Source organism: Chrysemys picta, chromosome 20 (genome assembly GCF_011386835.1).
Source record: "Chrysemys picta bellii isolate R12L10 chromosome 20, ASM1138683v2, whole genome shotgun sequence".
Taxonomy (NCBI): domain Eukaryota; kingdom Metazoa; phylum Chordata; order Testudines; family Emydidae; genus Chrysemys; species Chrysemys picta.
This window is the reverse complement of record NC_088810.1, coordinates 23,764,734-23,788,796: the sequence shown is the minus strand read 5'-3', so window position 1 is coordinate 23,788,796 and position 24,063 is coordinate 23,764,734. Positions and strand designations below refer to the sequence as shown.

Sequence of the window (24,063 nt, the reverse complement as noted above, 5' to 3'; positions counted from 1 at the left end):
AGACAATGGACAGAGGCGGGGTTTGGGGCCGGGGATCTCAGATGCTCAGCTGGGAAGCAGGGGGGCTAGGGGCTGGAGAGGGGGAGCAGGCAGAGCCCACCTGGATGCAGAGAGACTGGGATGTGCTGTGCTGAGGGAGGCCAGACCCTGAGGCCCTGAGAGGTTCCTGTGTGGGTTCAACTCTCAATAAACCCTCCTGTTTTATACTGGCTGAGAGTTGCTCTGGTCTAGAGAACAGGATTGCATCAACCCCTTCAGGCGTGGAGGCCCCGGGGGTCCCGAGCGAAGGGACTCCCTGAGGGGGCCCACAGCGAGAGACAGACGTGCTAAGGCTCAGAGGTTGCGGCTCCAGGAGGTGGAGGGGCCAACCCCAGGAGAGAGTGGACCCCTGAGAAGGGCTGTCCCACTGAAAGGGGCACCCCCCACGGAGCCAAGAATGGGCACGATCTGTGAGTCCGTGACACCCCCCACGACGGAAACAGGATGGCCTCCCCTGCAAGTCAGTGGATCATTTAAATCTCCTACAAGATGGAGAAACTTCAATCCCACCCTATGGGGCTGCCAGCTGTGAACTAGCCACGCTCCCCTGCCCCCACCTGTCTCATCTAAAAAACAGAGTTATGTACTACGGTCCTAGGCTGCTCAGCTCTGTGCCACACCCACATGAGTCACTCATCTACCTAGAGCAAGAGCCTGCATGCAGAGAGCCAGCATTAAAATCCTTCCTTGAAACGCTACACCCCAGAGACATCCGCCTGGGCTATTTATAAAGGCCTGAACCACAAACAAAGGCAGCTCTTTTTCCCCTCTTTAAAACATCCCTTCTCACTTTTTCCACCACTTCCCCAACACTGAAAATACTCAGATCTCTCAGTGCCTTTCCCGCCCCCCGGAGCTGGTCTTTTATAACACAGCTGGCCTGTCCCACGCCCCTGAGGGGAACCAATCAGCTTCCCACATTGGGTAAGGAAATTGACAACAGATTTAACCTACTTCTTAATTGGGAGACCAGATTCAAACAGGGGGCTGGGGGAAGTTGCTCCGCTAAGGTGATCTTTAAATCCATTATTTAAAGACAAGATCCTCTCCCTGGGCCAGAAGCAGCTGCCTTTCCAGACAGGGTTGTATTTAGCTGCAGGAATTTGTGCTGTTTTCTATTTATTTATGATGCATTATTAAAGAGCTGGGGATTTATTTGATGTTATTTTTTGTTTGCCAAGGGAGGTAGTTTCATAGCCCTGCGTTCTCCGGGTAAGAAACCGAGCCCCTGAAGGTTTAATGACACTTCATTCCCCAGCCCTGAACCACCCTCTCAAAGGACGTAAAAGTGCAGAAATCGCCAGTGAGCTTTTTCCATATCACGATGAGCCAGTCTCTCTTCGCTCCTCGGTGTCTCTCTTAGCACCGCTGGTGCCAGAGTAGCTGAACAGCTCACAAGTTCTTGAAACTATTTATCTGGGAAGTTTGAACAAGTTTACAAATCCCGGGAGACGGACGGACACCAGAAACAAAGCACCTGTGAGCTTTTGTTTAAAGAGACGTTAGACAGGAATATAGTCCTGGGCTCTTTCCGCCTAATCTGGCATTGCCCTACTGCAGAGTGAGGGGCATACAGCACTTGGAACAGACTGTTGGTTGGATCTCACAGGGGTTGATGTGTTTATCTGCACCCCCCTGGGCAGCAGGGAAGTGCTGGTCACCCCCAAAACGTGGCACAGAAAGTGGGGTCCGGAAGGCGCTTGGGCAGGCGAGTTTCAGGTTTAGGGGCCTAAGTCCAAGTCTTGGCTCCACTATGATCCACAAAATGCCCGCTGAGCCTTGTAGGCACCTACGTCACTGCCTCTGGACCCGCCAGCCCCACTGCCTGTGCGCCCACGCCCAGAAAGGCCCGTGCACCGGGAGTAGAGGCGGTTGGCTGTCCCAGTTGTGTGCGGGGCCTGAGCCGGTAGGCGAGCTCCGAGCGCATCTCTGGTCGGGTCCTGTTCAGAAGCTGGCTGGAGGCCCATCTTATAACTTTTTGCCCTGTGGCGAGAGCACTCCAGTGGGATATGGGAGACCCAGGTTCGATTCCCTCCTCTCACCAGAGGGGGAGAAAGGATTTGAACGGATGGGAAGGGAGAGACCCCCCAGCTAAAACGCTTGTGCTCAGTAAATGAAGGAGTCCAGGACCCTCTCGGGAGCTCCGTGTGCTGGGGGATTCGTGGAGTCACAGATGGCTAGAGGGGCCCATTGCAGACATTGTCTGACCTCCGGGATAACACGGGCCGGAGAGTTGACCCCCCCCAATTCCCAGAGCAAAGCGTTTAGACAAACGCCCAGCCTGGATTTCAAAACCGTCTGTGATGCTGCTCCAACTCCATGCGCGGCTCAGGGCGTGGATTCGAAGCCAGTTTGATGCAACTCTTGGGTGGATCTGGCTCGGGGCCGTTTCCCAGACTTGCCTGCGATATTAACCTGATGCCTGGGAGAGCCCATCCGAGTCTGAACCGGGAGCTGGTAAAGCAGGTGGCTTCAGGACGGTTCCCACCCTCCCTACACGCCTGCTCACGCTGGGCTGCCCCGGACCCTTAACCTCGTTGTCCGTGTCGGTGAGTTTTGTTCCTAAATGCTGCCATCTTTCCCCGAGGGGTTGGGCTGGACTCCAGAGGTTGCCCCGATGTTCCAGCTGTGGGGATGCCGCTCCCAGGAAGCGATGCCGGTAGAGGTTTCTGGCGTGATGGGGCCCGCGTGTGCAGCAGCAGAGAGGGGGAATGGGGGAGCCCTGGCAGAGGAGGGGAAGCCGCCACACCCCTTGCAATGTGCCTTTGGCTGGGCGCTCGGTCCGTCTCTCCGGCTGGCTCCCATTTTCAAGGCAAATGGGGATTTACTCAGCAGCCGCCCTGCCAAACCGCCGCCTGGCCTGGCCCGGGACCACTCTAGGAACGATGTATTTTAACCCCCGGGGATGGCAGATGAGAAGAGCTTTGGAAAGAGCAGGGTTGTGTCTGTGGCCGGCGTCACCCCTTGGAGCCCCGCTGCATCCATCTCGTCTCCCGTGCCCGCTGCCCTTCAACCGGCTGCTGGCTCCCCCGAGGCGGGCCAGGCTGAACTGGGCATTTTCCTGCCTTTGCCTTTGCCCTGCCAGGGCGGGGGTGTTTATCCACCTGCCCGGGGAGGGCTGAGGTCTGGCTCTCTGCACAGGAGGGGAGAACTGGCAATAGGGCCCCTCACTCCTGCAGGACCCCATACACCTGTGTCCCCTCTGGAGAAGCCAGGAAACTGTCCTGGCCTTGGCCCAACACTGCTTGGTCATCCTCACCATGAAGACTGACTATCTATCTATCTATCCATCTATCCCCATACACCCCCTCTATCTATCTATCTATCTATCTATCTATCTATCTATCTATCTATCTATCTATCTATCTATCCCCATCCACCCCATCTATCTATCTATCCTTCCTTCCACAACGTGTCTCTCTCTCTCTCTCTCTAATGTTTTCTACTGATCACCAAAGCTACCCGAGGGGACTTTCCCTGCAGGACACCCCCCAGCCCCGGCCCTTCACAGCTCAGCTCGTTTGCCTCCTCCGAGCTGGGCGGGCCAGAGCAGGGAGGCTGGAGGAGCTGGTGGAAAAGCAGACGCTGCCTGCGACAGGCCGGAGTGACTCAGCGTGTGGGTGTGCCGAGGGGAAGGAAACACCCGCTGTGGTTCAACTTTGTACGATTTCAATCCCTTTCCAAAGCAAGGCCTCTCCTGGGCTACCAGGTTTGGTTTTGCAGCTAATGCGGGACCCAGTGGCCGTACGCGGCTCGATATTCCCAGCAGAAATTCCTGTGTGTGTGTGTGTGTGTGTGTGTGGGGGGGGGGGGGGTCGGGCCTCTGTCCCCAGACTATCCCCCAGTGGACGCATCAGCTGCAGAACATGGCACCTCTCCCGTGTTTCTGTGTCACGGGGGAGGGCGCCCCAGTACTCCAGGGCCTGGTGCAAAGCCCGTTGAAATCACCAGGAAGGCTGCAGTGGACTCGGGCGCCACGCCGGCCCGTCTGAGCCACCTCCAAGCTGAGGGTCTCCATTCAAAGGCCAGTGCTGGGTTCCCCTCTAGACTCCACAAAGAGAGACGGATTGGCCTCAGAACCGGTAGGCCGGGCCGGGGAACAAGGTCGAATGTTTCTGCTGAGTTTGAGACGACGTGGACGGTGTGTGTGTGATTTAGAGACCTCTGAAAACGGAGGCGTCGAGCGAGAGCCTCCTCTGAGGCGCTGGTAATGCCCCCGGCGACACAGCCCGGCTTAGCGCTGGCAAAAGGCTCCTCTGCGGTCACAGGGCAAACTCCTCCAAGTCGCTGTCTCCGTTCCCCGGCACCTCCCCTGCACGGCTCACGTCGCTGCTCGAGGGCCGGGGACGCTAGACGGCCTCATCAGGGTTTTGTGGTGCAATAACCAACCTGGGCATGAGTTGTTCAAAGCTGGGAGGCGCTGGGCATTCCCTGGGCTGCCTAGGGTTCCCAACTTTCAAATTGCACAAAACCAAACACCCTAGCCCCGCCCTTTCCTTGAGGCCACTCCCCCTTTCCCGAGGCCCTGCCCCCCGCTCACTACATTCCCCCTCCCTCCGTTGCTCGCTCTCCCCCACCCTCACTCACTTTCACTGGGCTGGGGCAGGGGGTTGGGGTGCGGGAAGGGGTGAGGGCTCTAACTGGGGGTGCAGGCTCTGAGGTGGGGCCAGAAATGAGGGGTTCAGGGTGCGGGAGGGGGCTCTGGATTGGGACAGGGAGTTGGGGTGCGGGAGGGGTGAGGGTTGTAACTGGGGGTGTGGGCTCTGGGGTGGGGCCAGAAATGAGGGGTTCAGGGTGCAGGAGGGGGCTCCGGGCTAGGGCAGGGGGTTGGGGTGCAGGAGGGGGTGAGGGCTCCAGCTGGGGGTGCAGGCTCTGGGGTGGGGCCATGGATGAGGGGTTTGGGGTGCAGGAGGGGGCTCCAGGTTTGGGGGGGCTCAGGGCTGGGGCAGGGGGTTGGGGCGCGGGCTTACCTCCAACGGCACCCGGTTAGTGGCGCAGCAGGGGGTAAGGCAGGGTTCCTGCCTGTCCTGACTCCACGCTGCGCCTTCGAAGCGGCCAGCAGGCCCGGCTCCTAGGCGGAGGGATGGCAGGCAGCTCTGCACGCTGCTCTCGCCCGCAGGCACCGCCCCTGCAGCTCCCATTGGCCACAATTCCTGGCCAATGGGAGTGCGGAGCTGGTGCTCGGGGTGGGGGCAGCGCGTGGAGCCCTGTGGCCTCCCCGCCTAGGAGCTGGGCCTGCTGGCCGCTTCTGGGGCGCAGCGCGGAGCCAGGACAGGTAGGGGGACTAGCCTGCCTTAGCTCCACAGCACCGCCAACGGGACTTTTAACGGTGCTGACCGGAACCGCCAGGGTCCCTTTTCGACCGGGTGTTCCACTCGAAAACCGGACACCTGGCCACCTTCAGCTCCCCAGGTCGGTTCCTCTACACGCCCCACCCAAAGGGCCCCCCACGTTCTCTGTCTCCCCAGTGGGGCCGTGGCCTCTGCTAACCCACCTGCGCTGCTCCTGCCTTTCAGCCCCACCGGGCGGGAGCCATGGCCGCTCCGCAGACGCTGCAGCAGGCGCTGGCCGTGCTGGTTTGCACTTTCCAGCGCTATGCCAAACAGGAAGGCGACAGATTCACGCTCAGCAGAGGGGAGCTGAAGGAGCTGCTGGAGAAGGAGCTGCCCAGCCTGGGAGACGTGAGTAAGCGTGCGGCGGTAGAGGGTGCCGAGGCAGGCTGGAACGGAGCCGTTGGGATGAGACGACAGCAGTCTCCACCCCGAACTGGTTACAAACTGTGAATGACAATAATTCCCAGGACCTAGCGACCTCAGCTGCACAGACCCAGCAGGAGAGACAGTCCTGGAGCTCACAGTCTAATAGACCCTGGGTGGGAGGGAAACAGGCATGGAAAAGGGAAGTGAGGTGACCAAGGTCACCCAGCAAGTCAGTGCCAGAGCCAGGAAAGAGCCTAGTTCTCTAGCTAGAGCCCTATCCACTAGGCCATGCTGCCTCTTGACGTTTTTATTTGTTTTCAAATGGACAAATCCCCGCCAGCTCCATCTGAGCCCCAGGTCTCTGGGACCAAAGCCTGGACTCTCTGCCACTTGAGCGAGAAGAGTAGCCCTGGTAGCAGATGACAGTAGTAGGCTGTTATCCTCTATGAGGACCAGCCTCTGGAATGGGACATGATGATTTACACCTGCGCTCCTGGGTTCTGGCTTGGACTGGAAGCAGACCCCGTGCGTGGCCGTACAAATGCTGCCCAGCAACCATGCCCTGGTGCCCTGGTGCTGGGCTGTCACCAGGGGTTACAGCAGCTCTGAGGATAGTTTGGTCCGATTTCAATGTCTTATGAGCCAAGTTGGCAGGACGTGACCAGCCCCTGCAGAATGGGGCTGGGCCTGTGAAAACCGGCGGGGTGGTGGGGGACCAGCATTTCATCACAGGGCAGAGGAATGATAACTGCCTCTGACAGCGACCAGGGAAAGGTGTCGAACTTCCGCAACCCGCTCGGGACGGACATTTCTTCCTCAGCTCCTTATTACATAGGTTCCGGTAGCACCGAGCGGCCCCACGAGTGATCCAGGCCCATTGAACCAGCGCTGTACAAATGCATCGGGAGAGACAGTTCCTGTCCCGAAGAGCTTACAAACTAAATAGATTTCAGAGTAGCAGCCGTGTTAGTCTGTATCCGCAAAAAGAACAGGAGGACTTGTGGCACCTTAGAGACTAACAAATTTATTTGAGCATAAGCTTTTGTGGCTACAGCCCACTTCATGGGATACATAGACTGGAACACACAGTAAGAAGCTATTGATACATACAGAGAATATGAAAAGGTGGGAGTAGCCAGACCAACTGTAAGAGGCCAATCAATTGAGATGACCTACCATCAGCAGGAGAGAGAGAAAAACCTTTGAAGTGCTAATCGAGATGACCCATAGAAGGTGTGAGGAGAACTTAACATGGTGGGAAATAGATTCAATTAGTGTAATGACCCAGCCATTCCCAGTCTCTGTTTAAACCTAAGTTAATTGTATCTAATTTGCATATTAATTCAAGTTCAGCAGTCTCTCGTTGGAGTCTGTTTTTGAAGTTTTTTTGTTGCAAAGTTGCCTAACTAGACTAATTAGTGGTCCCTTATTCCCCCATGGGAGTAAAGCTGGGAGCGGTTTGCCCAGAGTCCGTCGCAGAATTCGTGGCAAAGACAGGACTTGAAGGCGGGTCTCCTGAACTGTAACCTACTGTTCTAACCACTAGGCGATCTGTCCCGTCTGGCTGTCACCGAGTTTGAAAGACTCCTAAGGGGGTTTCTCTTGCCCTGTTACTCATCTTTCACTCTTGCCCCCAGGTCCAAGTGAAGGAAGGTGCCTTTGAGGAACTGATGAGCATCCTGGATGCTAACAGAGACGGGGAAGTTGACTTCCAGGAGTACATTCGCTTCGTGGCGGTGGCGTGCACCTTATGCCATGAGTTTTTCTTGGACTCCCCTGTCGTTCTGCCACGCGGGCAATAAACCCACCCAGCTGGCTTTGTACAGGGCATGAATACAAAGCAGGAGAGCAAACTTATAGGTCTGGCAGCAACCGTGCCGCTACCTGGGAACCTCACACTGGGAAAGGTCATGGTGTGTCAAGGATTGAACTCGCGTCTACCTGACCCAAATACACAGAGCCACTCCCTTGAGCTAAAGGAGACTTTCCCTCACCAAGCTGCAGTAGAGCTTTGTTTCTCAATCCTGGAGAGGAGGGTCATGAAAGGCAACCGGGGGTTCGTGAGGCATCGAAAAATGTATTAGTCTACAGCAAAGCAAATCTCCTTTCCCCACTCCCAGCACGGCCCGGTCCATCCAGGTGAAGTGTGCTCTGTCAACCTCTCAATACACAGCCACACAAATCAGTTCTATTGGCTTCATTGAGACATTGTTGTACTCTTGCTTTCACAGTTAATGTGTTGTGTGTTGGGGAGGGGGGTGTCACATACATTTGTGACTGAATGAGAGCCTGAAAATGTTGAGCAACGCTGCAGTACAGGGTTCATGACACATGGTTGATCTGAGCTGATTGCATGCAGCAGAGGGCAGCAGCACTCCAGCCCACATGCCAGTTCATGACAAGAACTTCCCAAACAGGATTAAGTTACTCAACCCTGAATTTCACCGCACAGTCCTTGCAGTTATGAAATATGAATCATTTGCATCTCATTTTAGTTAAATAATATCATGAGCAGGGCGCTGGAGATGCACCACCAATCCTGGAGGTATTTTTGCCATATTTGCCCTGTTCAGAATTGACTGCCATGAGCGTGGAACGAGTCCAGAGATAACTGCCTAGTCAGGACCAGTTCCTTCCACTGCAGCAGGGTGACACGGCTCTGGGTTTTCTCTCCTGATTGTGGGTTTTCTTCGCTTGTCCTGTCAGACTGGCTGGTTTGAAATATTAATAAAGACTTTGTATGACCCTGGGCGCGGTGACCGTTCAGCACGTGGTGGTCAGGTCCCCCCAGAATGGACACGTGAACGCAGGCAGTGTGGAAAACGGCTCCTCCCTGGAGACGAGGGGGACGACAAGACAGACCTGGCGTGCCAGGTGCTGTGACCCTAGGGTGAAGGAGGCCTATATAAACGCTTAGGCAGCGAGCTGGCAGGTGCATTTCGCTCGAAGCTGCAAAGTCACGCAGGTCTCTGACATCTCCGTCACCTCGCAGAGCCGGAGTGTGGGAAGGGCTTTGAAGATGCTATTCTCCTCAATTCCCCCATGCACTCTTTGTCCAGCCCTACTGATTTTCCATCCCATCTAGGCAACCCTTCCCCCCCCCCACTGCCGCTCCCGAGCTAAGGCCTGGAAGCAGGATTTAATGGCCTGTGTGGCTGGTGGCTCCCCCCCCAGCCTTCCTCTCGCCTAACCAAGGGTGAAAGTCCCTCCTTGCCAAACAGCTGGAAAGCATCATCAAAGGGCGGGGGTGTGTGTGTATGTGATGGCCCAGGGGTACTCGTGTTCTCCCGCCAGCTGTCTGCAAAGAGACTCGCACTTCCATTGGCCTCTTTTTAATTCTAACCCCCCCAAGTGGGTGTCCCTCAAAGCTCTCGCTAGGGCTATAAATATTAAGCCCTGTTACTCAGCCTCCACTCCGGCTCTGCCTTCCCTCGCTCGGCTTCCTGTTCGGTTGCCTGGGTAAGTTTATTTTCTTCTAAGATGTTTGGGCGGCTACGATTATTCTTCGATGCCAGCAGTTTGCATTTCGGGTCTGCCTCGCCGCACCGCGTTCGGGGCGGTGAGGGAGGGGGGGGCTTCCCTGGGCAATCACCGGGGGTCTGGCTTTGAGGGCAGCAGAGCCAACGGTTTCTGTGAGTCAGCAGGGAAAGCCAGTCACTGACTTTCTGCAGCTGCCGAGCCGGCGGACTTTATTTCAGAGGCTGCTTTTTGCATCTGGCTGCTTGCGCTGCTCTCTTCTGCTGCAGAGGTGGGGCGGCCGAGCCCCTCCAGACACAGCTCTGCGCGGGCCAGTAACTGTCCCCTTCACTCCAGGCAGGAGCCAGGACTCAGTTCTTGCAGCTGAACTCAGCCAATGCACATGGTGCGGCTGGAGAGTCCCTTCTTCTCAATGGGGCTTTCCTTCTCCATCCCCTGCTGCCACCCCTCTGTCCCCAAGTTTTTCCCCTCCTCGCCTCGGGGCTGGTATTCGGCAGCAGTGCCAGAAGCCAACGCCCCGCCTGTGCTGGCGGTAGGAGAGCAGTGGAGGCAGGAAGGAATGACACATCAGTGTGCCCTGCCCGTGGGGCACATCACGGGGCAGGCAGGGCCTGACACAAGACGGAGCCTGCTCTGGGGCAGACCCTGGGACAGTTGGTGGAGTCACCCTGGATTGAGCCCAGTGCGACGGAGATCAGGAGCTGCCCCTCCGAGCCTGAGTTAGTTCTAGCCCATGGTCCAAAGGAGGGCGCGACTCTCTGCTGGGACCGGTGGGACATTGCGCTGGGCCGCTAACGGAGGCAGATGGCACCTGCGTGGACGTATAATTAGCCACGTTTCAGCACCTTTGTGGGCTGAGCTCAGGTCACCGCATGGGCTGGTGAAGTTTAAGCGATCACAGAATTGCAGGACTGGAAGGGGCTAGACGAGAGGTCGTCTAGTCCCGTCCCCTGCACTCATGGCAGGATTAAGTATTTTCTAGACCAGCCCTGACAGGTGCTTGTCTGTGAGGCATACTGCTCGTAGCATGCAGGAAGAGGGTTATCGTTAATACGGGGCTTCTGAAGGTCTGATTGGCCATAAACACCTCTCGGCCAGGCCGAAGTCCTACACGGTGCCCAAACTCATTGGAAAGACGGCCCTAGCTGTGCGACGGGGTAACCGATCCCCGTGTCTAGCTACCTTGGCTTTCTGCACCCCATTACCACCGGCTCCCAGTTATGAAAACAGAAGCCCCTCGCCCCATTGTCTGGCTTGGGGTCTCTTTCCTCGCTGGCAATGCACAGGTAAACCCACGCAGACCGTGCTAAGCTCACGGAGCAGAGCTCATGCCGTCCTACACTGTAACTTCTTTGCCCTGGCCAGGCCGGTTCGTGCTCCCCAGTGGGGTGGACCCCCCCTCTAACAAGCATCCCTCGTCTCCCTGTCAGATTTGCTAGCGGTGCACGATGGCCCGGCCCCTGGAGCGAGCTCTGGACACGATGGTCTCCACGTTCCACAAGTACTCTGGGAAGGAAGGCGATAAATTCAAGCTCAACAAGGCTGAGCTCAAGGACCTGGTCACGAAGGAGCTGCCAAGCTACATCAGCGTAAGGGCAACGGAGGCTCGGCTGGGGGGCTGGGCCCATCTCCGCTGGGCTGAGCCGCGAGCTGGGAAGCCGGTCGGGGCGCGTTAGTGACAGTCACCTGTGGTGGGATGGGACCAGCCTGGGCCAGGCTCCTGACACGTCACAAGCGCCAGCCGGGCGAAGAGGTGGCTAGCGATGTTCACGGGACACAGCAGATAGACCGGGGGAGTCAGTCGGTGCTCTGTTCTCTGCCAGTCCTGGCCCACTGCTGTGGCCTGGGGTGTGTGCTACCGTATCTCTCAGATACGCTGGGAAAACGGAGGCCCTGATCCTGCCATTGGGCCCATGTGGGTGGCTCCTTGTGGGAGGCACTGATGACAGTGAGGCCTAGCGGACGGACCACTGGAGTGAGACTCAGGAGACCTGGGTTCAAAACCTGTTGGAGACTGTGGGCGCGTCATTTCACCTGTCTTTGCCTCAGTTTCCCTGTCTGTAGAATGGGGCTAAAGATACCGACCTCCTTGGCACAGTGCTCAGAGAGCTGGCGATTGTTACTGGGGTGTGGCAGGGTCCTTCCCACACAGATGGGGTTGGTATTAAAGGTCCCCTGGCACCTGCCCCAAGGACCGGGGGGTTAGCTGGCTGGGCCATTGAGGTTAATTTGGGCATTTATGTTCTGCCTCTTTAAATACCCTTCCTAGTTTTGGCTGGATGTGGGATTCTCTGCGTCCCAAGCTACTCAGTGTGCGATGCACCATGAGAAGCTGCTGATGCCGAGAGATGCGGGCGGCTGCTCCAGGCAGTGGGAGCTGTGGTGGGTCAGAGGAGTTGTCCGCCCGGGGACCAGCTCAGGAACCAAACTCTTTAACGCAAAACTCGCTTTTTATCTTCCCCTCCCCGTGGCAGAAACAAACCGATGAAGCCAGCTTCCAAAGGCTTATGAACAACCTGGATAGCAACCGGGACAAGGAAGTGGATTTCCAGGAGTACGCGACCTTCCTGGCCTGCGTCGCCATGATGTGCAATGAGGACTTCCAGGACTGCCCTGACAAGATGCCACGGAAGATGTGACGCCCGGCCCTGGAGGCAGCGGGGAACAGACCCCCAGGAACTCAGCTCCGGGGGGCAATATCTGGGGTGTATCCCTGCCGTGCCCTGCTGACAGCACCCTGCTTATTGTCCGTCACCCATCGCCCCTGCATTGTGAAGCTGTTGTTCTTTCAATAAAGGTTGCTTTAAAGAAGGTCCCTGGTGTATTTGTTTTCTTGGTGCCCAGATACCATGCTGATGGGCAGATTCTTTATTGTCCAGGGTCACAGGCATGGACAAAAATAGAACCGTGACTGAGCCTCGCCCTCTGAGTCTGGTCTGGTCTGATGTATAACAATGACCAAAAAATGAATCCTGCAGAACCCCATATATTTCCCCTCCCCTCTGTTGCTTTGCCTGCTGAGTTAACAGCAGAAAGAGCTAACGGTCCTAGAGCCTGGGGCACATAGAGGATAACAACCTACTACTGCTACCAGCTAAGAGAATTACTCCTTTAGCTCGTGTGGTAGGGGTCTCTGCTAAAGGTCTGGGGTCAAAACCTCATTTTTCAGGAATATTTGGTGTGGGGGTTTAAATTTGGGGTGTGAGCCGAAGCTCACTGCCATCCATGGACCTCTCCCCCCAGATCAGGCCCTCAGTGACCTTACAGCATGTGGAATAAACAGCGGCAACCCAGGCCCTGAAGCCCCGAGAAGGTGCAGACAACCCCAGTGGCCGGTGGGTAGCCAGGCAGAGCTGCCCTTGGGGCTGATGGGCGCGCCGCCTGAGTAAGGACCTCAGAGTTTGGCCACGTTGAGTGAACAGCAAACAGGCAGGGATGGGCCGAGCTGGGGCGGGCTCGGCTGGGATAAAACAGAATTTGCTGCATTTTCAGTGGGTTGCAATAGTGCCGAGCACGGGGCATTCCCCAGGGCTGGGTCTTGTGCAATGTGAGGCCAGCTGTTCTCGCAGCACCCCGAGTCACGTCGGCTCCAAAGGCTGGAGCAGCAGCCCAGGGTGCCCGGGGGAGAGGGGGGCGGGCAGGAAGTGGAAACCGATGACCGTCAGCTGAAGCCAGTTAAGATCCCAGACCCATGCCCCAAACATCCGCCCCTCCTGGCACAGGCCGTCTTGCTCCAGGAGCCGAGGCAGCCAGCCTGGTGGGACAGGCCGACCCGCCTCAGCACCCAGGGTTCTGGGGGGAGGGAGGAGCGCTTGCAGCACGGCTAAGTCGGGGCTTTAAAAGTCATGAGATTTCTTTTTACAAATAAATGCAGGACTCTTTATTTGTCTTCTGGTCTCAGAGACGCTAGCAGCCAGGCGGGCGAGACACCTGATTGTGCTGTAGGTGGAAGCTGGGATTCACAGGTGATCACATGATTCCAGCAGCTCATGGCTTTAAGAAACCCTGCCCCAAATCACAAGACTCCCGGTCAGGTTGCAGGAGCTGGCAACGCGGCGCGGCCCTGTCCTGCCTGAGCCGGGCGGCAGGGACAGACGCTCGTTGTTATTAGTTGTAATTGCAATGCACGCCAAGCACAAAGGCTTGGTTATTCTATCCAGAGCCATCCGCCCACCTCCCAGATCACATGACACCCTTTGAGTCCTGTTGCAGTCAGGACAGGCTGGGAGCCCCCCGCCCCCTCCGTTACACACCCAGGGCGGGCTCACCATTGTCCTGTGCCTCCTGCCGTCATTTGCACCAGTGCTCACAAGTGGGTGTGCAAGTCACCGTGCCGACCTGGCAGTCTCATGCCCACTGCTGCAAACGACGGCAGCTGCAGGACAGCAGTGAACCGGGCCCTGAGGATCTGTCTTCACGGCAGAGTTACCCCCAGCTCACCCTCGCCCCTCACTTCCGTGGTGCTTGCGATGTGGGCTAGCTGAGTCCAAGCCAGGCTCTCCTTCCACTTGGGGTGGCAACTGCAGGTTAAGCCACTGGCCTGCTGATAGTCCTCCAATACCTTCCCACAAGCCCCCCTGTCCTGCGCCCAGTAGGACAGACAACTTCTCCTACAATCCCTTGGGAAAGGATCAGAGCGGCTCCACTTAGCACGGGATATGGCCCCCGAGGTCTAGGCCGGGCTGGCGGCACCCGCAGGAGAGCGCAGCCCCAGTGAGGACACGGCCGCTGGGGCATGGCCTGGCACCGAGGCGTCTCACCCCCGGGTGCTGATCAGCCGGGCTGGCTCTGCGACAGAGCCTGAGCGTGGCGGGAGCAGAGAGAGGACACGGGATCCGCCTTTGGTAGGTCTTCCCCATGCAATATCTCTTGCTCCTCCCTAGCGATCGGACGACCACGAATTCTTTGAGCTCGACTCTGCACTGAGCCCCTGCCCCCCAAATCTGTTATTGCCCCCCCTATTCCCTCCCTTAACCTTCCAGTTCTCTCTCTGCTCTTCCCTTCTTGCCACGGCCCTTTGCATCCTCCAGCTACCTTCATCGCTGGCGCTCGTCCCAAACTTGCTCCCAGCCTCCGTCTGCTAAGCGACAGGTCCCCCGCCCACCTGTGCATCCTGCTCACCGGGAAATCCCCTGTCACCACAGGTGCAGGTGCCAGGCAGCAGCTGCTGCCGAGGAAGTGGGCGATAGGGCCCTTGTTGTTTCCTTTAGCCCTAGGCCCAGCCTGTGCCCATATAAACGGGCAGCTCCACGCCTGGGCCTGGGTGGATTGTCCCCCCAAGCGCTGTTAGCGAGAGGCGTCGCTGCACACCAGGGACTGGCTTCTGCTGAGTGAATCTGGAGTCACTCCTTTGGCTTCAGTGGAGCCACTCTGGATTGACACCGGTGTAACTGAGAACGGGACAAGTCAGAGGCTCACCTGGGCAGCAGGTGTGGGGTTTGCCCATCTGACCCGCAGGCCTGGGCCATCACAAGAGCAGGTGCAGGAGAATTCAGAACTGAGTTCAAGCAACATCTGGAGAGCAATGGGCAGGGAGGGAAGTTGCAACCAGGATCCTAGCAACAAGATCAGCTTTCCATTGGTCCTCTGGCGTGCTAGAAACCAGGGCTCCCTCGGGGAGCTCCGAGCATATAAAAGGGAGCTGCCTACCTTGCTCCGGACTCTCTGCTTTTCCCTTTGCTCTCGTCTTGGTAAGTTGGTTTTGTTTTATAACATTGGCTGTTGTGGCCTTTAAAAAACTGACTCTCCAGAGTGCCGCCTCGGTGGGTTCTCTCTCCCTCCCCTCGCCAGATGTGCCACACCCTTGGCAGTGGGCCCAGGCTTAGCAGATCCTCTCCGCAGCTGCGCACGCCCCTCCCTGGCACACAGCGTTAGAAGGCCCTCTCGCCAGAGGTGCATGCCCCTTTCCAGATGTGCAAACCCCTCCCTGGCACACCGTGTTAGAAGGCCCTTTCGCCCGAGATGCATGCCCCTTTCCAGATGTGCAAACCCCTCCCTGGCACACCGTGTTAGAAGGCCCTTTCGCCCGAGATGCATGCCCCTTTCCAGATGTGCAAACCCCTCCCTGGCACACCGCGTTAGAAGGCCCTTTCGCCAGAGGTGCATGCCCCTTTCCAGATGTGCAAACCCCTCCCTGGCACACAGCGTTAGAAAGCCCTCTCGCCAGAGGTGCATAGCCCTTTCCAGATGTGCAAACCTCTCCCTGGCACACCGTGTTAGAAAGCCCTTTTGCCAGAGGTGCATGCCCCTTTCCAGATGTGCACACCCTCCCTTGCAGGCACAGTGCTGGGGGATCCCTGCCACAGCTGTGCAGACCTCTCTCCAGATGTGCATCCTCCCCCCCCGTTATTCCCAGTGCCAGGGGGCTGCCTCCCTCCAGCTGTGGCAGTCACTCTCCAGGAGGCACGGGCTGAGCTGCAGGGGAGCTGGCTCTGAGATGCTTCTGGGCGTTGGCACAGTCTCCTTGGCGCAGTTCTCCCCTGGCTGGCTGCTTAGACATCGCCTGATCTCACCTGCTTTCTGGCTGGTGCAGGCACAGCTCCGGCTCCTGAGCTGGGAGATAACGGGGCCACGTCGATTACGTCACTACCATCTGGGGGTCCCAGGGAAGGTGGCTTGGCTCCCTCCTTTGCACACTCAGTAACAGCACTGGCCTCACTCCTCGTGGGAATGTTGGCTTGAGATTCCCAGGGGGAATTCCTGGCCTGCTACAGTAGCAGTTTTTCTGTTTGCCTGGATGCTCTGTGGCTCATTTTCCAGAGGCCGGGTTGGCACTGAAGGCTGGGGGCATGGTGGCATTTCCCCCCCCCCCCTCTGGGAGATTCCTGCCTTGTTAACTCATCCTGAGCTTGGCTGCTTCCCCCTGCAGGATCTTTGCTGCTGCCCTTAGTTCCCTCTGTCCTGGAGAGATTTGCAACATCTGAGTTGGTGGGATTTTCATGGGAAGGGGACGGGGACCGAGAGAGTGAGGAACCCAGATCTGATTGGAAAACAACAAAATTCGATACCGAATTCCCTTAAATGCCTTTGAAATTCCCAGCCAGTCAGACCCACCTGCTCTGATTGCTCGGGTGAGTCACCAGAACAGCTCTGCATCTCTGGGCAGGGCTTAGCCCCAAGATGCCCGGCCGCACCCTCCCTGTGGCTAACTGCTATTGCTGGTATTTACTCACTTAACGGCTTAATGGAGTTGCAATGCTCTGAGGCACCAAGCCCTGTATTTTATAGCTCCTGATTTCCTATGAGCCAGCACCATGATAAGGGAAATGGATAAGCCAGCAGGAGCAACTGCCCTGGGGCCCTGGACAGGACCTTCCTCATCATCCTCGCTCTTAATTATTAACCATCCGTCTGCCAGGCAGCTTCCCATGTTCTTGGTACGGTAGCACTGAGAAGCCCTGCTCCAAACAGCCTCCAGTCTGAATAGACAAGACAGGCAAAGGATGGGCAATTAACAGAGACCCAGAGAGATGAGGGGATGTGCCCAGGGTCATGCAGGGAGGCAGGGACAGAGCGGGGGATTGAAGCTGGTGCACCTGGGCCCGAGGCCAATGCCGTAACCAGTGAGCTAGCCGAGAAGCAGGCCACGGCAAGGCGTGGATAGCACCACCTGCACGGCTAAGCGCCATCCCCCGGGGGATATGAATGAGGTGCCCACGTTTCCCACCTGTCACGGCTGTATCCAGCAGGTCTGGGTTCTGGCCATGGCGGAAGGGACCGGATGCAACCGGCTTAACCACCTGGCGGCCGCTTCCTCTAATGCAGCATGTGGTTGGCCACCCGGGCTCCACTTCACCCTGGCTCCCCATGCCATGAATCAGCGCTCCTTCCGGAGCCCGCTCGCAGCTCACACGCTCTACCCAGGTACCGGGCACGGCCAGGCAGACGCTGCAAGCGCTGGGCAGAAAGGAGGAGGCGTGATGACAGGAGAGGACGCCGTGGTGGTGTAGCCACGTCCGTCCTAGTGAGGTCCCAGCTTCTTGTCTCTCTCACCAACAAATGTTGGTCCAAGATATTCTCCTCCCCCGCCCCAGCTTGTCTCTTGAATAGGCCAATGTCACCCACCTGTGACATGGGATGGGGTCTGTTTAGACCCAGGGCCCCGAGCTTGGTGGGTCCTACCCAGAAGAAGAAGCGATTGGTCGGAGAGCACTTTGAAACTGGAAAGTGCTGTGTGGCAAGCGAAGTATTAATGTGGCAGGGCCGGTCTCTTCACTCCCCCTCCACCCCACCACAGCCTGTCTGCGCCTTGCTCACTGGGGCTTGTGTGCACAGTTCTTCCCGGGGCAGCCCCGTTTCGCCGCGAGACCGTGCCAGGCCCTGCTCTCTCTTTCAGACCAATGTGGACGAGCGCCATGGAAACGCCTCTGGAAAAGGCCTTGGCAACCCTAGTCTGCACCTTCCACAAGTACTCGGGGAAGGAAGGCGACAAGATGACCCTGAGCAAGGGGGAACTGAAGGAGCTGGTGAGGAACGAGTTGGGCCTGGGGGAGGTGAGTGCTTCGGAAACATGTCTTTGGGGGGGTGAAAAATGAGGAATTTGGGGGATCAAAATGAGCATTTTGGTTCGGATCAAACTCTCCTGGGTTTCTCCCCAAACGGATCAGATTTGAGATTTTTGCAGAACTGAAAACTGAATAAAATTTGGGGTTTTTTTCCGTCCAAAACATGAAAAAAAAAAATCCACAGGAAATGTAGGGGGAAAATACGAACATTTTTCAAAGTTTCCCCCCCAGTTTTTTGGCCCAACCAATGGATCAGTTTGCTCTTGTGAACTCAGACACGCAGCTCCCCCGTCCCTGTCCTGGGGGGACGGATGCCTTCCCCAGGGCTGGATCTGGCCTGGTATCTTTGCCCACAGTGCTCATGTCAGGCCTGGGGATTGTTTTCCTCCCAAGGAAGCTTTGCTCCCATTTCGCAGCTGCCCGATGGGGAGGGAAAGTAACGGTAACGTCTCCTCCCTGTTCTGCGCCATGGTTAGCAGCAGCCCAGGGGCGAGACTCCTGCATCGTTAACGAGCCAGATTACCATACAGGGAAAGGAAAGCCAGCACCTAGGGCCAGAGCGGCTCCCTGCAGCTTTGATCGTCTCTCGCCCTTTCCTGCAGAGAATGAAGGAAGGCGGCATTGAGCAGCTCATGAAAAGCCTAGACCGGAACAGCGACCAGGAAATCGACTTCAAGGAATACTCGGTTTTCCTGTCCACCTTGTGTATGGCCTACAACGACTTCTTCCGGGGACAGAGCAAATAGCTGGGGGGAGGGGGGCCTGAGACCGGGACCCAGAGCCCCTGGCTCTGGACACTGTCCGGCTGCTTTCAATAAAAAGCGTTCTGTCCACCGTTCTCCCAGTGTCATGTGTTTCCTTCCATCCACCGTGCTGGGCCGTCTAGCCAGGCTAGAAGATCTCTTTTCTCTTCGCCTGTCTGTCCGTCCATTCCCCATGCCCCTCTATATCGAGCCATCTCGCCTGCAAACTCTTCAGGGGCAGGGGCTGTCTCTGCAGGCCCTGGCACAATGGCCCAGAGCCTCGTTATTTAGGTGCCTGACTCCCAGTGGGTCCCTTTGAGGATGTGGGTGGGGCCCTGATCTCAGTCATGGCCCCAAGGGCACCTGGAACTGTAATAACAACACACCCTAGGCCTTGGCTGGTTTCCAGGCTCCCGGGAGGGAGCTGGGTTGGGAGATGACTGTCCTGCGGCTGGATGGGCGGCGCTCTGGGGGTCAGTGGGCGGGGGGGGGTCTGTGTGTCTGGGGGAATTCCCACCACTCTTCATCGGGGTCCTGTGGGTCACTGAGGGCAGCCCCCTGGTGCTATCCTGCCTCGCTGGTGCCCCTGGCTCCTTGCCCCGGGGGGAATCTGCCAGCATTGCTGATCGCCCCTTGCCTTCCCCACTCCACCCCGGCATGGCTTGCTGCAGCAGAACGGGGCTAAGCTGGGTGAGGCTGGGAACAGGGCGGGGGCCCCGGGCATGTACAGGGCAGGGCATATTGGGGGCAGCCACATGAGTGGGCGGGGCTAATGGGCAGAGGGGCGTGGCCTCCCCAAGCCACACCCAGCCCCCCTCTCCTCTGGGCAGTGGGCAGGGTTGCTGGGCTGGGCTCCGGCCCGCTATATAACGGCAGCCCGCGGGCGGCTCCCTCACCCCAGCCCCACGCCTCCTTCGCACCCGCAGCCCGCTCCGTTGTCTTGGTGAGTCCGGTTCGTGCCTCTCCTCCCGCCCCGGCTCTGGCGGGGGGCGCGGGGCTCCCCCTCCCTGCACGCAGCTGAGCCCCCGGGTCCGGGTCCGTTCCCTTGAGCTCGGCAGCCCCCGGGGCTTGCCCGATCCGTGTTCACACGGTGCGCAGCTCCGCGCAGCCCGAGCCCGGCTCCGCTCCACTGCGCGCCGGGCGCCTCGCAAGCAAACAAGCGGCTGCGCCCGGGATCTGCGCTCCTCTTGCGCGGGATCTGCGCCCTCCGGCCCGGCTCGGTGCAGAGGGAGGAAAACTCCGCCGGAGCCGGGCGGGGCTGAGCGACTCCCGGTCTGTGGCCAAGTCTCTGCGCCACAGCCCAACGCGTCGGGTTTGGCGACCCCTTGTGGAAACGGGCGGGGAAACACTGGACCCCTCCCCCGCCCCCGCTTTATCCCGCATCTCGCTGTACAACCGGGCTCCGGGCCCCCCTTGCATGGAAAGAGGCGGGGGGGGGGGGGGGGCGCTGTAGGAATCCCCTGCTGCTTAGACCCCTCGGGAGTGAGGGACCCCGGGGCTGTGCCTCTGGCGCTGGGGGCAGACGGGTGGGGCAGGTTTGGCCCGTATGGAAGGAAGGACACAGACCGGAGACCGAATTTGGCCCTTGGTCGCCCTCCTGTGGTCTCTCTGGCCGTGCCACAGAGCCCCTCACCCTGGGGTCTGGTCACCTACAGCCTTTCCTCTTCCTCTGACCTTCCCCCACGGGGCTCTGGGCTGCGCTCCCCCTGGGGCTAACGTGCCAGCGGGGAGGGGGCGGCTGCTCGGGGGTCTGGCCGCTGACTTCAGTGCCTAGCGGACCAAGGCCAAGGTCCGTGGAAATTTGAGACCATCCCTCAGTCTGTGCAGGTCCCTTCCCCCCCCAGGCCCGCTGTCTGTTGGCTCCCTCCCCGGGCGCTGAGACGGGCAGAAACTCCTCACCCTCGTTTTTCTGGGGATGCCACGTTTATGCGGCTCTCCTGAGAGATGCTGGGCGGGAGGCCAGGGGAAAGGGCCCCAGGTGCCGTGGAGCGCTCCCTGGATGGGAGGGCGTGGCTCACAGAGCAGAGTCCTTCGGGGCTGAGTTAGGGGGAGTTCCCCAAACTTCCCAGCTCCTTGGGCTTCTCTTCCCTCCAGGGCAGGGATTCTGGGGCAGGCTTTGCTCTTCCAGTTCTAGTGGTTCTGTTTCCAGAACGGGTCCTCAGTTCCCCCGAGGCTCCGTGTCCTGGCCTCGCTCACTGACTGTCTTCTCCTCGCTCCCCTCAGATCTACCCACCACAGACCTGCAGAGATGGCCGCACCTCTGGACCAGGCCATCGGGCTCTTGGTCAGCATTTTCCACAAGTACTCGGGAAAGGAAGGGGACAAGAACACGCTGAGCAAGAAGGAGCTGAAGGAACTAATCCAGAAGGAGTTGACCATTGGGGCGGTGAGTGTGGCTGGAGACGGGGTCGCAGGTGTTTGAGGATTTGCATGTTGGACTGGGTGAAAATCAGCCCCCAGAAAAGTCCATCCTCTGTTCTTGTTATCGTCGTAAGCACATTAGTGACCCAGGCCAGCTCCCTGTTGATTGCAGCCGGCTCCGCTGTGAGTGAAGGAGACGCGTTAGGGTTGTTTGCATTACGTTAGTGCAGAGAGGCCCCGGGCAGGGTTGGGACTCTGTTGTGTTAGGTGCTGTACAAACGAGAACCCCTGCCCTGAAACGCTCACAACCGAACTAGACCAAGCATAGGAGGGGCGAGAGGTGGGAAGTGAGCTGGGACCAGAACCTGCGTCCCCAAGTCCCACTCCAGAGCCCTTACCCACAGCCCCTCCTGAAGATCTTCGCAGCTCTCTGTGAAGGCAGAAATATTGCAGCCTGTGGCCAGAGCCCCCTCTTGTTCCTCCCTTGCTGCATCACTGTGACTGCTACAAAGCTGGCAAATCTCCTCGGCTAAGAATTCCCCGGGTGTGGGTGTAGATCTAGTGTAGTCCGCTCCTGTGTCACCCTCTCGGGGGACAAGCAGGGTGAAGGGGGTGTGTGCGGCCAGAGTGCCGCTGCACTTAGCAATCCCCAGCTGTCAGGGTGCCCCCCAGGAGCCGTAGGCAACTGCCCCCAGGTTCAGGGGGCTCTCAGGCCTCCCTGCTCGGCGACACCCAGTGTGTACCAGGCTGTTCGGGCGTCTTTTGCACTTTACACAACAAAAAATGACGGGAAGAAACTATGGGGGGTCCCAAGTCACCGTGTTAGTCATAGAGTGGAAGGCGGGAACAGCCACCAGATCATCTAGGCGGACTTCTTGTATAGCAGGGGCCACCAGCCCCCTCCCTCTATTCCCCCCTCCCCCAGCACCTGCACGCTAAACCCAACCACCAAAAGCTCTCCTCTCATAGCAGCAATTGTGGGCCAGGAAAGGAGGCTTCTGGGAAATGTTAAACCCTGCACCGATGTACCCCCCGCCCCCAGTGCACCTGGAACCCAGACTGTCCCCTCCCTGGGTTGTGATTGGCTTCTGTGCTTTCCTCTGGCTCTAGAAACTGAAGGATGCTGAAATTGTTGGGCTCATGGAGGACCTGGACCGGAACAAGGACCAGGAAGTCAACTTCCAGGAGTACGTCACTTTCCTAGGTGCCTTGGCCATGATTTACAACGATGCTTTGCTGAAATATAAGTAGTAGACGGGCCAAAGCAGCCCGCTGGGGAATGCGCCCCGATGAGTCACTGCGTATCCAATAAAAGTTTGTTTTGTACATTGCTGCTGTTGATGGGGCCTGTTTTTGTAAAGCTCAGTAAACGTCGTTGGGTTTTGAGAGGGTTTCAGGAGCTGGGCTCCAGGTGGAGCTGGGACGAACCGTTTCCACAAGGGGTCTCCTTCTTGATTTTATCGGTTTAACAGGTGAGGGCGGAAAGTCAGGAGCGGGCAATGAGCACCAGGGAGACGCTGCAGCACTTCACGTGCCCAGGAGAGGTCTGCGTGTCACATGCACCAAGCCGGGGGGGGGAGAGGGCTTGTCTCTAGACTGGCAATGGGGGGTGGGAATCCTCCCCCGTGCGAGCCTGGTGCAGACTCCTGGGCACCGTGTGTTAAGGTTTAATGCCCTGTGAGCGAGTCCCACGTCAGTGAGGACTAGATCAGCCGCCCTAACAAACTATTCACGCACATCAGCAGGGCGCACGCGGACACTCCGACTGCGGCAGGCTAGATTCACACCCCGGCTTGGCATGGCCTAATGCAGGGGTAGGCAATCTATGGCACACGTGCCGAAGGCGGCACACGAGCTGATTTTCAGTGGCACTCACACTGCCCGGGTCCTGGCCACCGGTCCGGGGGGCTCTGCATTTTAATTTAATTTTAAAAACTTTATTTACTTTACATACACCAATAGTTTAGTTATATATTATAGACTTATAGAAAGAGACCTTCTTAAAATGTATGACTGGCACACGAAACCTTAAATGAGAGTGAATAAATGAAGACTCGGCACCCCGCTTCTGAAAGGTGGCCGACCCCTGGTCTAACTGCTCCCAAGCCCTGAAGCGCCGAGCTGTGAGACCTGGGGGTGCGTCACTCAGAGCTGTCCAGCCCTTCTAGCAAAGAACTGCAGGGAGATGCTGACCCAGCCGTCTACCTCGCAGCCCGCATCGGCCCTGCACTCAGCAGCCACCCCACTGGGATATGGAGGAGGCTAGAGCCATTAGGAGCCGCTGAGAGCCCCGGGGCCCCCTAAGCACTCTGCCCTACAGGGCTGCAGCTGGCTAGAAGCCCTGGCACGCTCTGCCCAGGCAGAGAGATGAAAAAGGAAGCTGGTGGCTGAGTCTGGTCTCAGGTCTCCTGCTCTTTAACCACCAGGCTCCCCTGGTTCCTGTAACGTTAGGGGAGGATGTGGTCGCTCCACCCCCGCAGCGCAGCCATGTCAGCGCTCAGGGGAGCGGGTGGGGCTGCAGGTGTGTCACCATGGCAATACCTGCGAGGCGGGGCTCGGCTCGCGCACCTGGGGCCTTGTCAGCACGTGGGAAGAGCTATTCGCCGTCTTAGCAGGAGTCCCGCGGCCAGCGAGAGATCCGGCGCCATCCCAGGGCAAGAAAAGCCACCGGGGGCTGCTGACAAAACCTTCCTTTAAAGGGGCCCTGAGCCCCCTCGGCTCTCTGGTCCTGACTGCGCGGGATGCGGTCCCTCCTGGGCAGACGTGGGTGTCGCCCTGGCAGTGCGCGGCCCCAGCGGGCTCTTCAAACAAAGGAGGGGCTCGTTCCTCTCGGGAATGCTGCGGTGACCGGCTACATCTGATGCTGTGTACATAGTGCGTGCGTAGAACGAATGTCTGCCTAGTGCCATAAACTATTAATGTGCCTCCAGACCCCCCATCTACTAGTGAGTAATATGCCCCCCCCCAGGCTCCCACACCCTATAGCCCTCTGGGCCAATCCACAGCGACCCTAGGGCTGTGTATCCTGCCCCCACGGGCTTGGCAGAGAGCGAATGTCGCAGAGGGAGAGGTGCGGTCCCAGCGTAGCGTCACTCGCCCCGGGGCAGAGGAGCCGTTCCCAATAGGGATATTAGGGCTGCACAACAAGGAAGTGCTTCCTGCTAGTGAGACAGACGGTTCTTGTGTGTACGGCAGGAGAACCGACAGGCCCCAGCTAAAAGCAGGGCCTCGTCCTGCCTG

General features: G+C 58.2%; 4 protein-coding genes across 6 annotated transcripts; all 4 read left to right on the top strand.

Moving 5' to 3' along the window:
- The first annotated feature begins 105 nt into the window (after positions 1-105).
- On the top strand, positions 106-10,804 carry LOC101950428 (protein S100-A2-like). 2 transcript variants are annotated; one of them, XR_010594185.1, is made up of 4 exons: positions 1,008-2,588; positions 5,556-5,720; positions 7,376-9,197; positions 10,646-10,804. XR_010594185.1 is itself a non-coding variant. In XM_065574783.1 (3 exons), the coding sequence occupies exons 2-3, from the start codon at positions 5,574-5,576 to the stop codon at positions 7,538-7,540; spliced, it is 312 nt and encodes a 103-aa protein (XP_065430855.1). In that variant the 5' UTR covers positions 106-963; positions 5,556-5,573; the 3' UTR covers positions 7,541-8,483. The 2 variants fall into 2 exon arrangements, 1 of the variants encoding a protein (XP_065430855.1); XM_065574783.1 differs by lacking the exons at positions 1,008-2,588; positions 10,646-10,804 and adding an exon at positions 106-963 and having other exon boundaries at positions 7,376-8,483.
- On the top strand, positions 10,664-12,026 carry LOC101947149 (protein S100-A4). The gene is made up of 2 exons (XM_005280616.4): positions 10,664-10,804; positions 11,690-12,026. Exons 1-2 carry the CDS (start codon positions 10,664-10,666, stop codon positions 11,852-11,854), a joined length of 306 nt encoding a protein of 101 aa, XP_005280673.1. The 3' UTR covers positions 11,855-12,026.
- A 2,578-nt stretch (positions 12,027-14,604) lies between these two features.
- Positions 14,605-18,547, top strand: LOC101947433 (protein S100-A5). Of its 2 annotated transcripts, none has more exons than XM_005280617.4 (3): positions 14,605-14,905; positions 17,551-17,707; positions 18,322-18,547. In XM_005280617.4, the coding sequence occupies exons 2-3, from the start codon at positions 17,555-17,557 to the stop codon at positions 18,463-18,465; spliced, it is 297 nt and encodes a 98-aa protein (XP_005280674.3). In that variant the 5' UTR covers positions 14,605-14,905; positions 17,551-17,554; the 3' UTR covers positions 18,466-18,547. The 2 variants fall into 2 exon arrangements, with proteins under 2 accessions (XP_005280674.3, XP_065430856.1); XM_065574784.1 differs by lacking the exon at positions 14,605-14,905 and adding an exon at positions 16,821-17,078.
- Positions 18,548-19,245: 698 nt separating this feature from the next.
- S100A6 (S100 calcium binding protein A6) lies at positions 19,246-22,154 on the top strand. The gene is made up of 3 exons (XM_005280618.4): positions 19,246-19,405; positions 20,686-20,848; positions 21,934-22,154. Exons 2-3 carry the CDS (start codon positions 20,711-20,713, stop codon positions 22,072-22,074), a joined length of 279 nt encoding a protein of 92 aa, XP_005280675.1. The 5' UTR covers positions 19,246-19,405; positions 20,686-20,710; the 3' UTR covers positions 22,075-22,154.
- Positions 22,155-24,063: the final 1,909 nt, after the last annotated feature.

Coding starts and splice junctions, on each gene's coding strand:
- LOC101950428 (XM_065574783.1), top strand. CDS start 5,574: ATGGCCGCTCCGCAGACGCTGCAGCAGGCGCTGGCCGTGCTGGTTTGC. Junction 5,721..7,375: donor AGCTGCCCAGCCTGGGAGAC/GTGAGTAAGCGT, acceptor TCTTGCCCCCAG/GTCCAAGTGAAGGAAGGTGC.
- S100A6 (XM_005280618.4), top strand. CDS start 20,711: ATGGCCGCACCTCTGGACCAGGCCATCGGGCTCTTGGTCAGCATTTTC. Junction 20,849..21,933: donor AGGAGTTGACCATTGGGGCG/GTGAGTGTGGCT, acceptor CTCTGGCTCTAG/AAACTGAAGGATGCTGAAAT.
- LOC101947433 (XM_065574784.1), top strand. CDS start 16,981: ATGTGGTTGGCCACCCGGGCTCCACTTCACCCTGGCTCCCCATGCCAT. Junction 17,079..17,550: donor AGCTCACACGCTCTACCCAG/GTACCGGGCACG, acceptor TCTCTCTTTCAG/ACCAATGTGGACGAGCGCCA. Junction 17,708..18,321: donor ACGAGTTGGGCCTGGGGGAG/GTGAGTGCTTCG, acceptor CCTTTCCTGCAG/AGAATGAAGGAAGGCGGCAT.
- LOC101947149 (XM_005280616.4), top strand. CDS start 10,664: ATGGCCCGGCCCCTGGAGCGAGCTCTGGACACGATGGTCTCCACGTTC. Junction 10,805..11,689: donor AGCTGCCAAGCTACATCAGC/GTAAGGGCAACG, acceptor TCCCCGTGGCAG/AAACAAACCGATGAAGCCAG.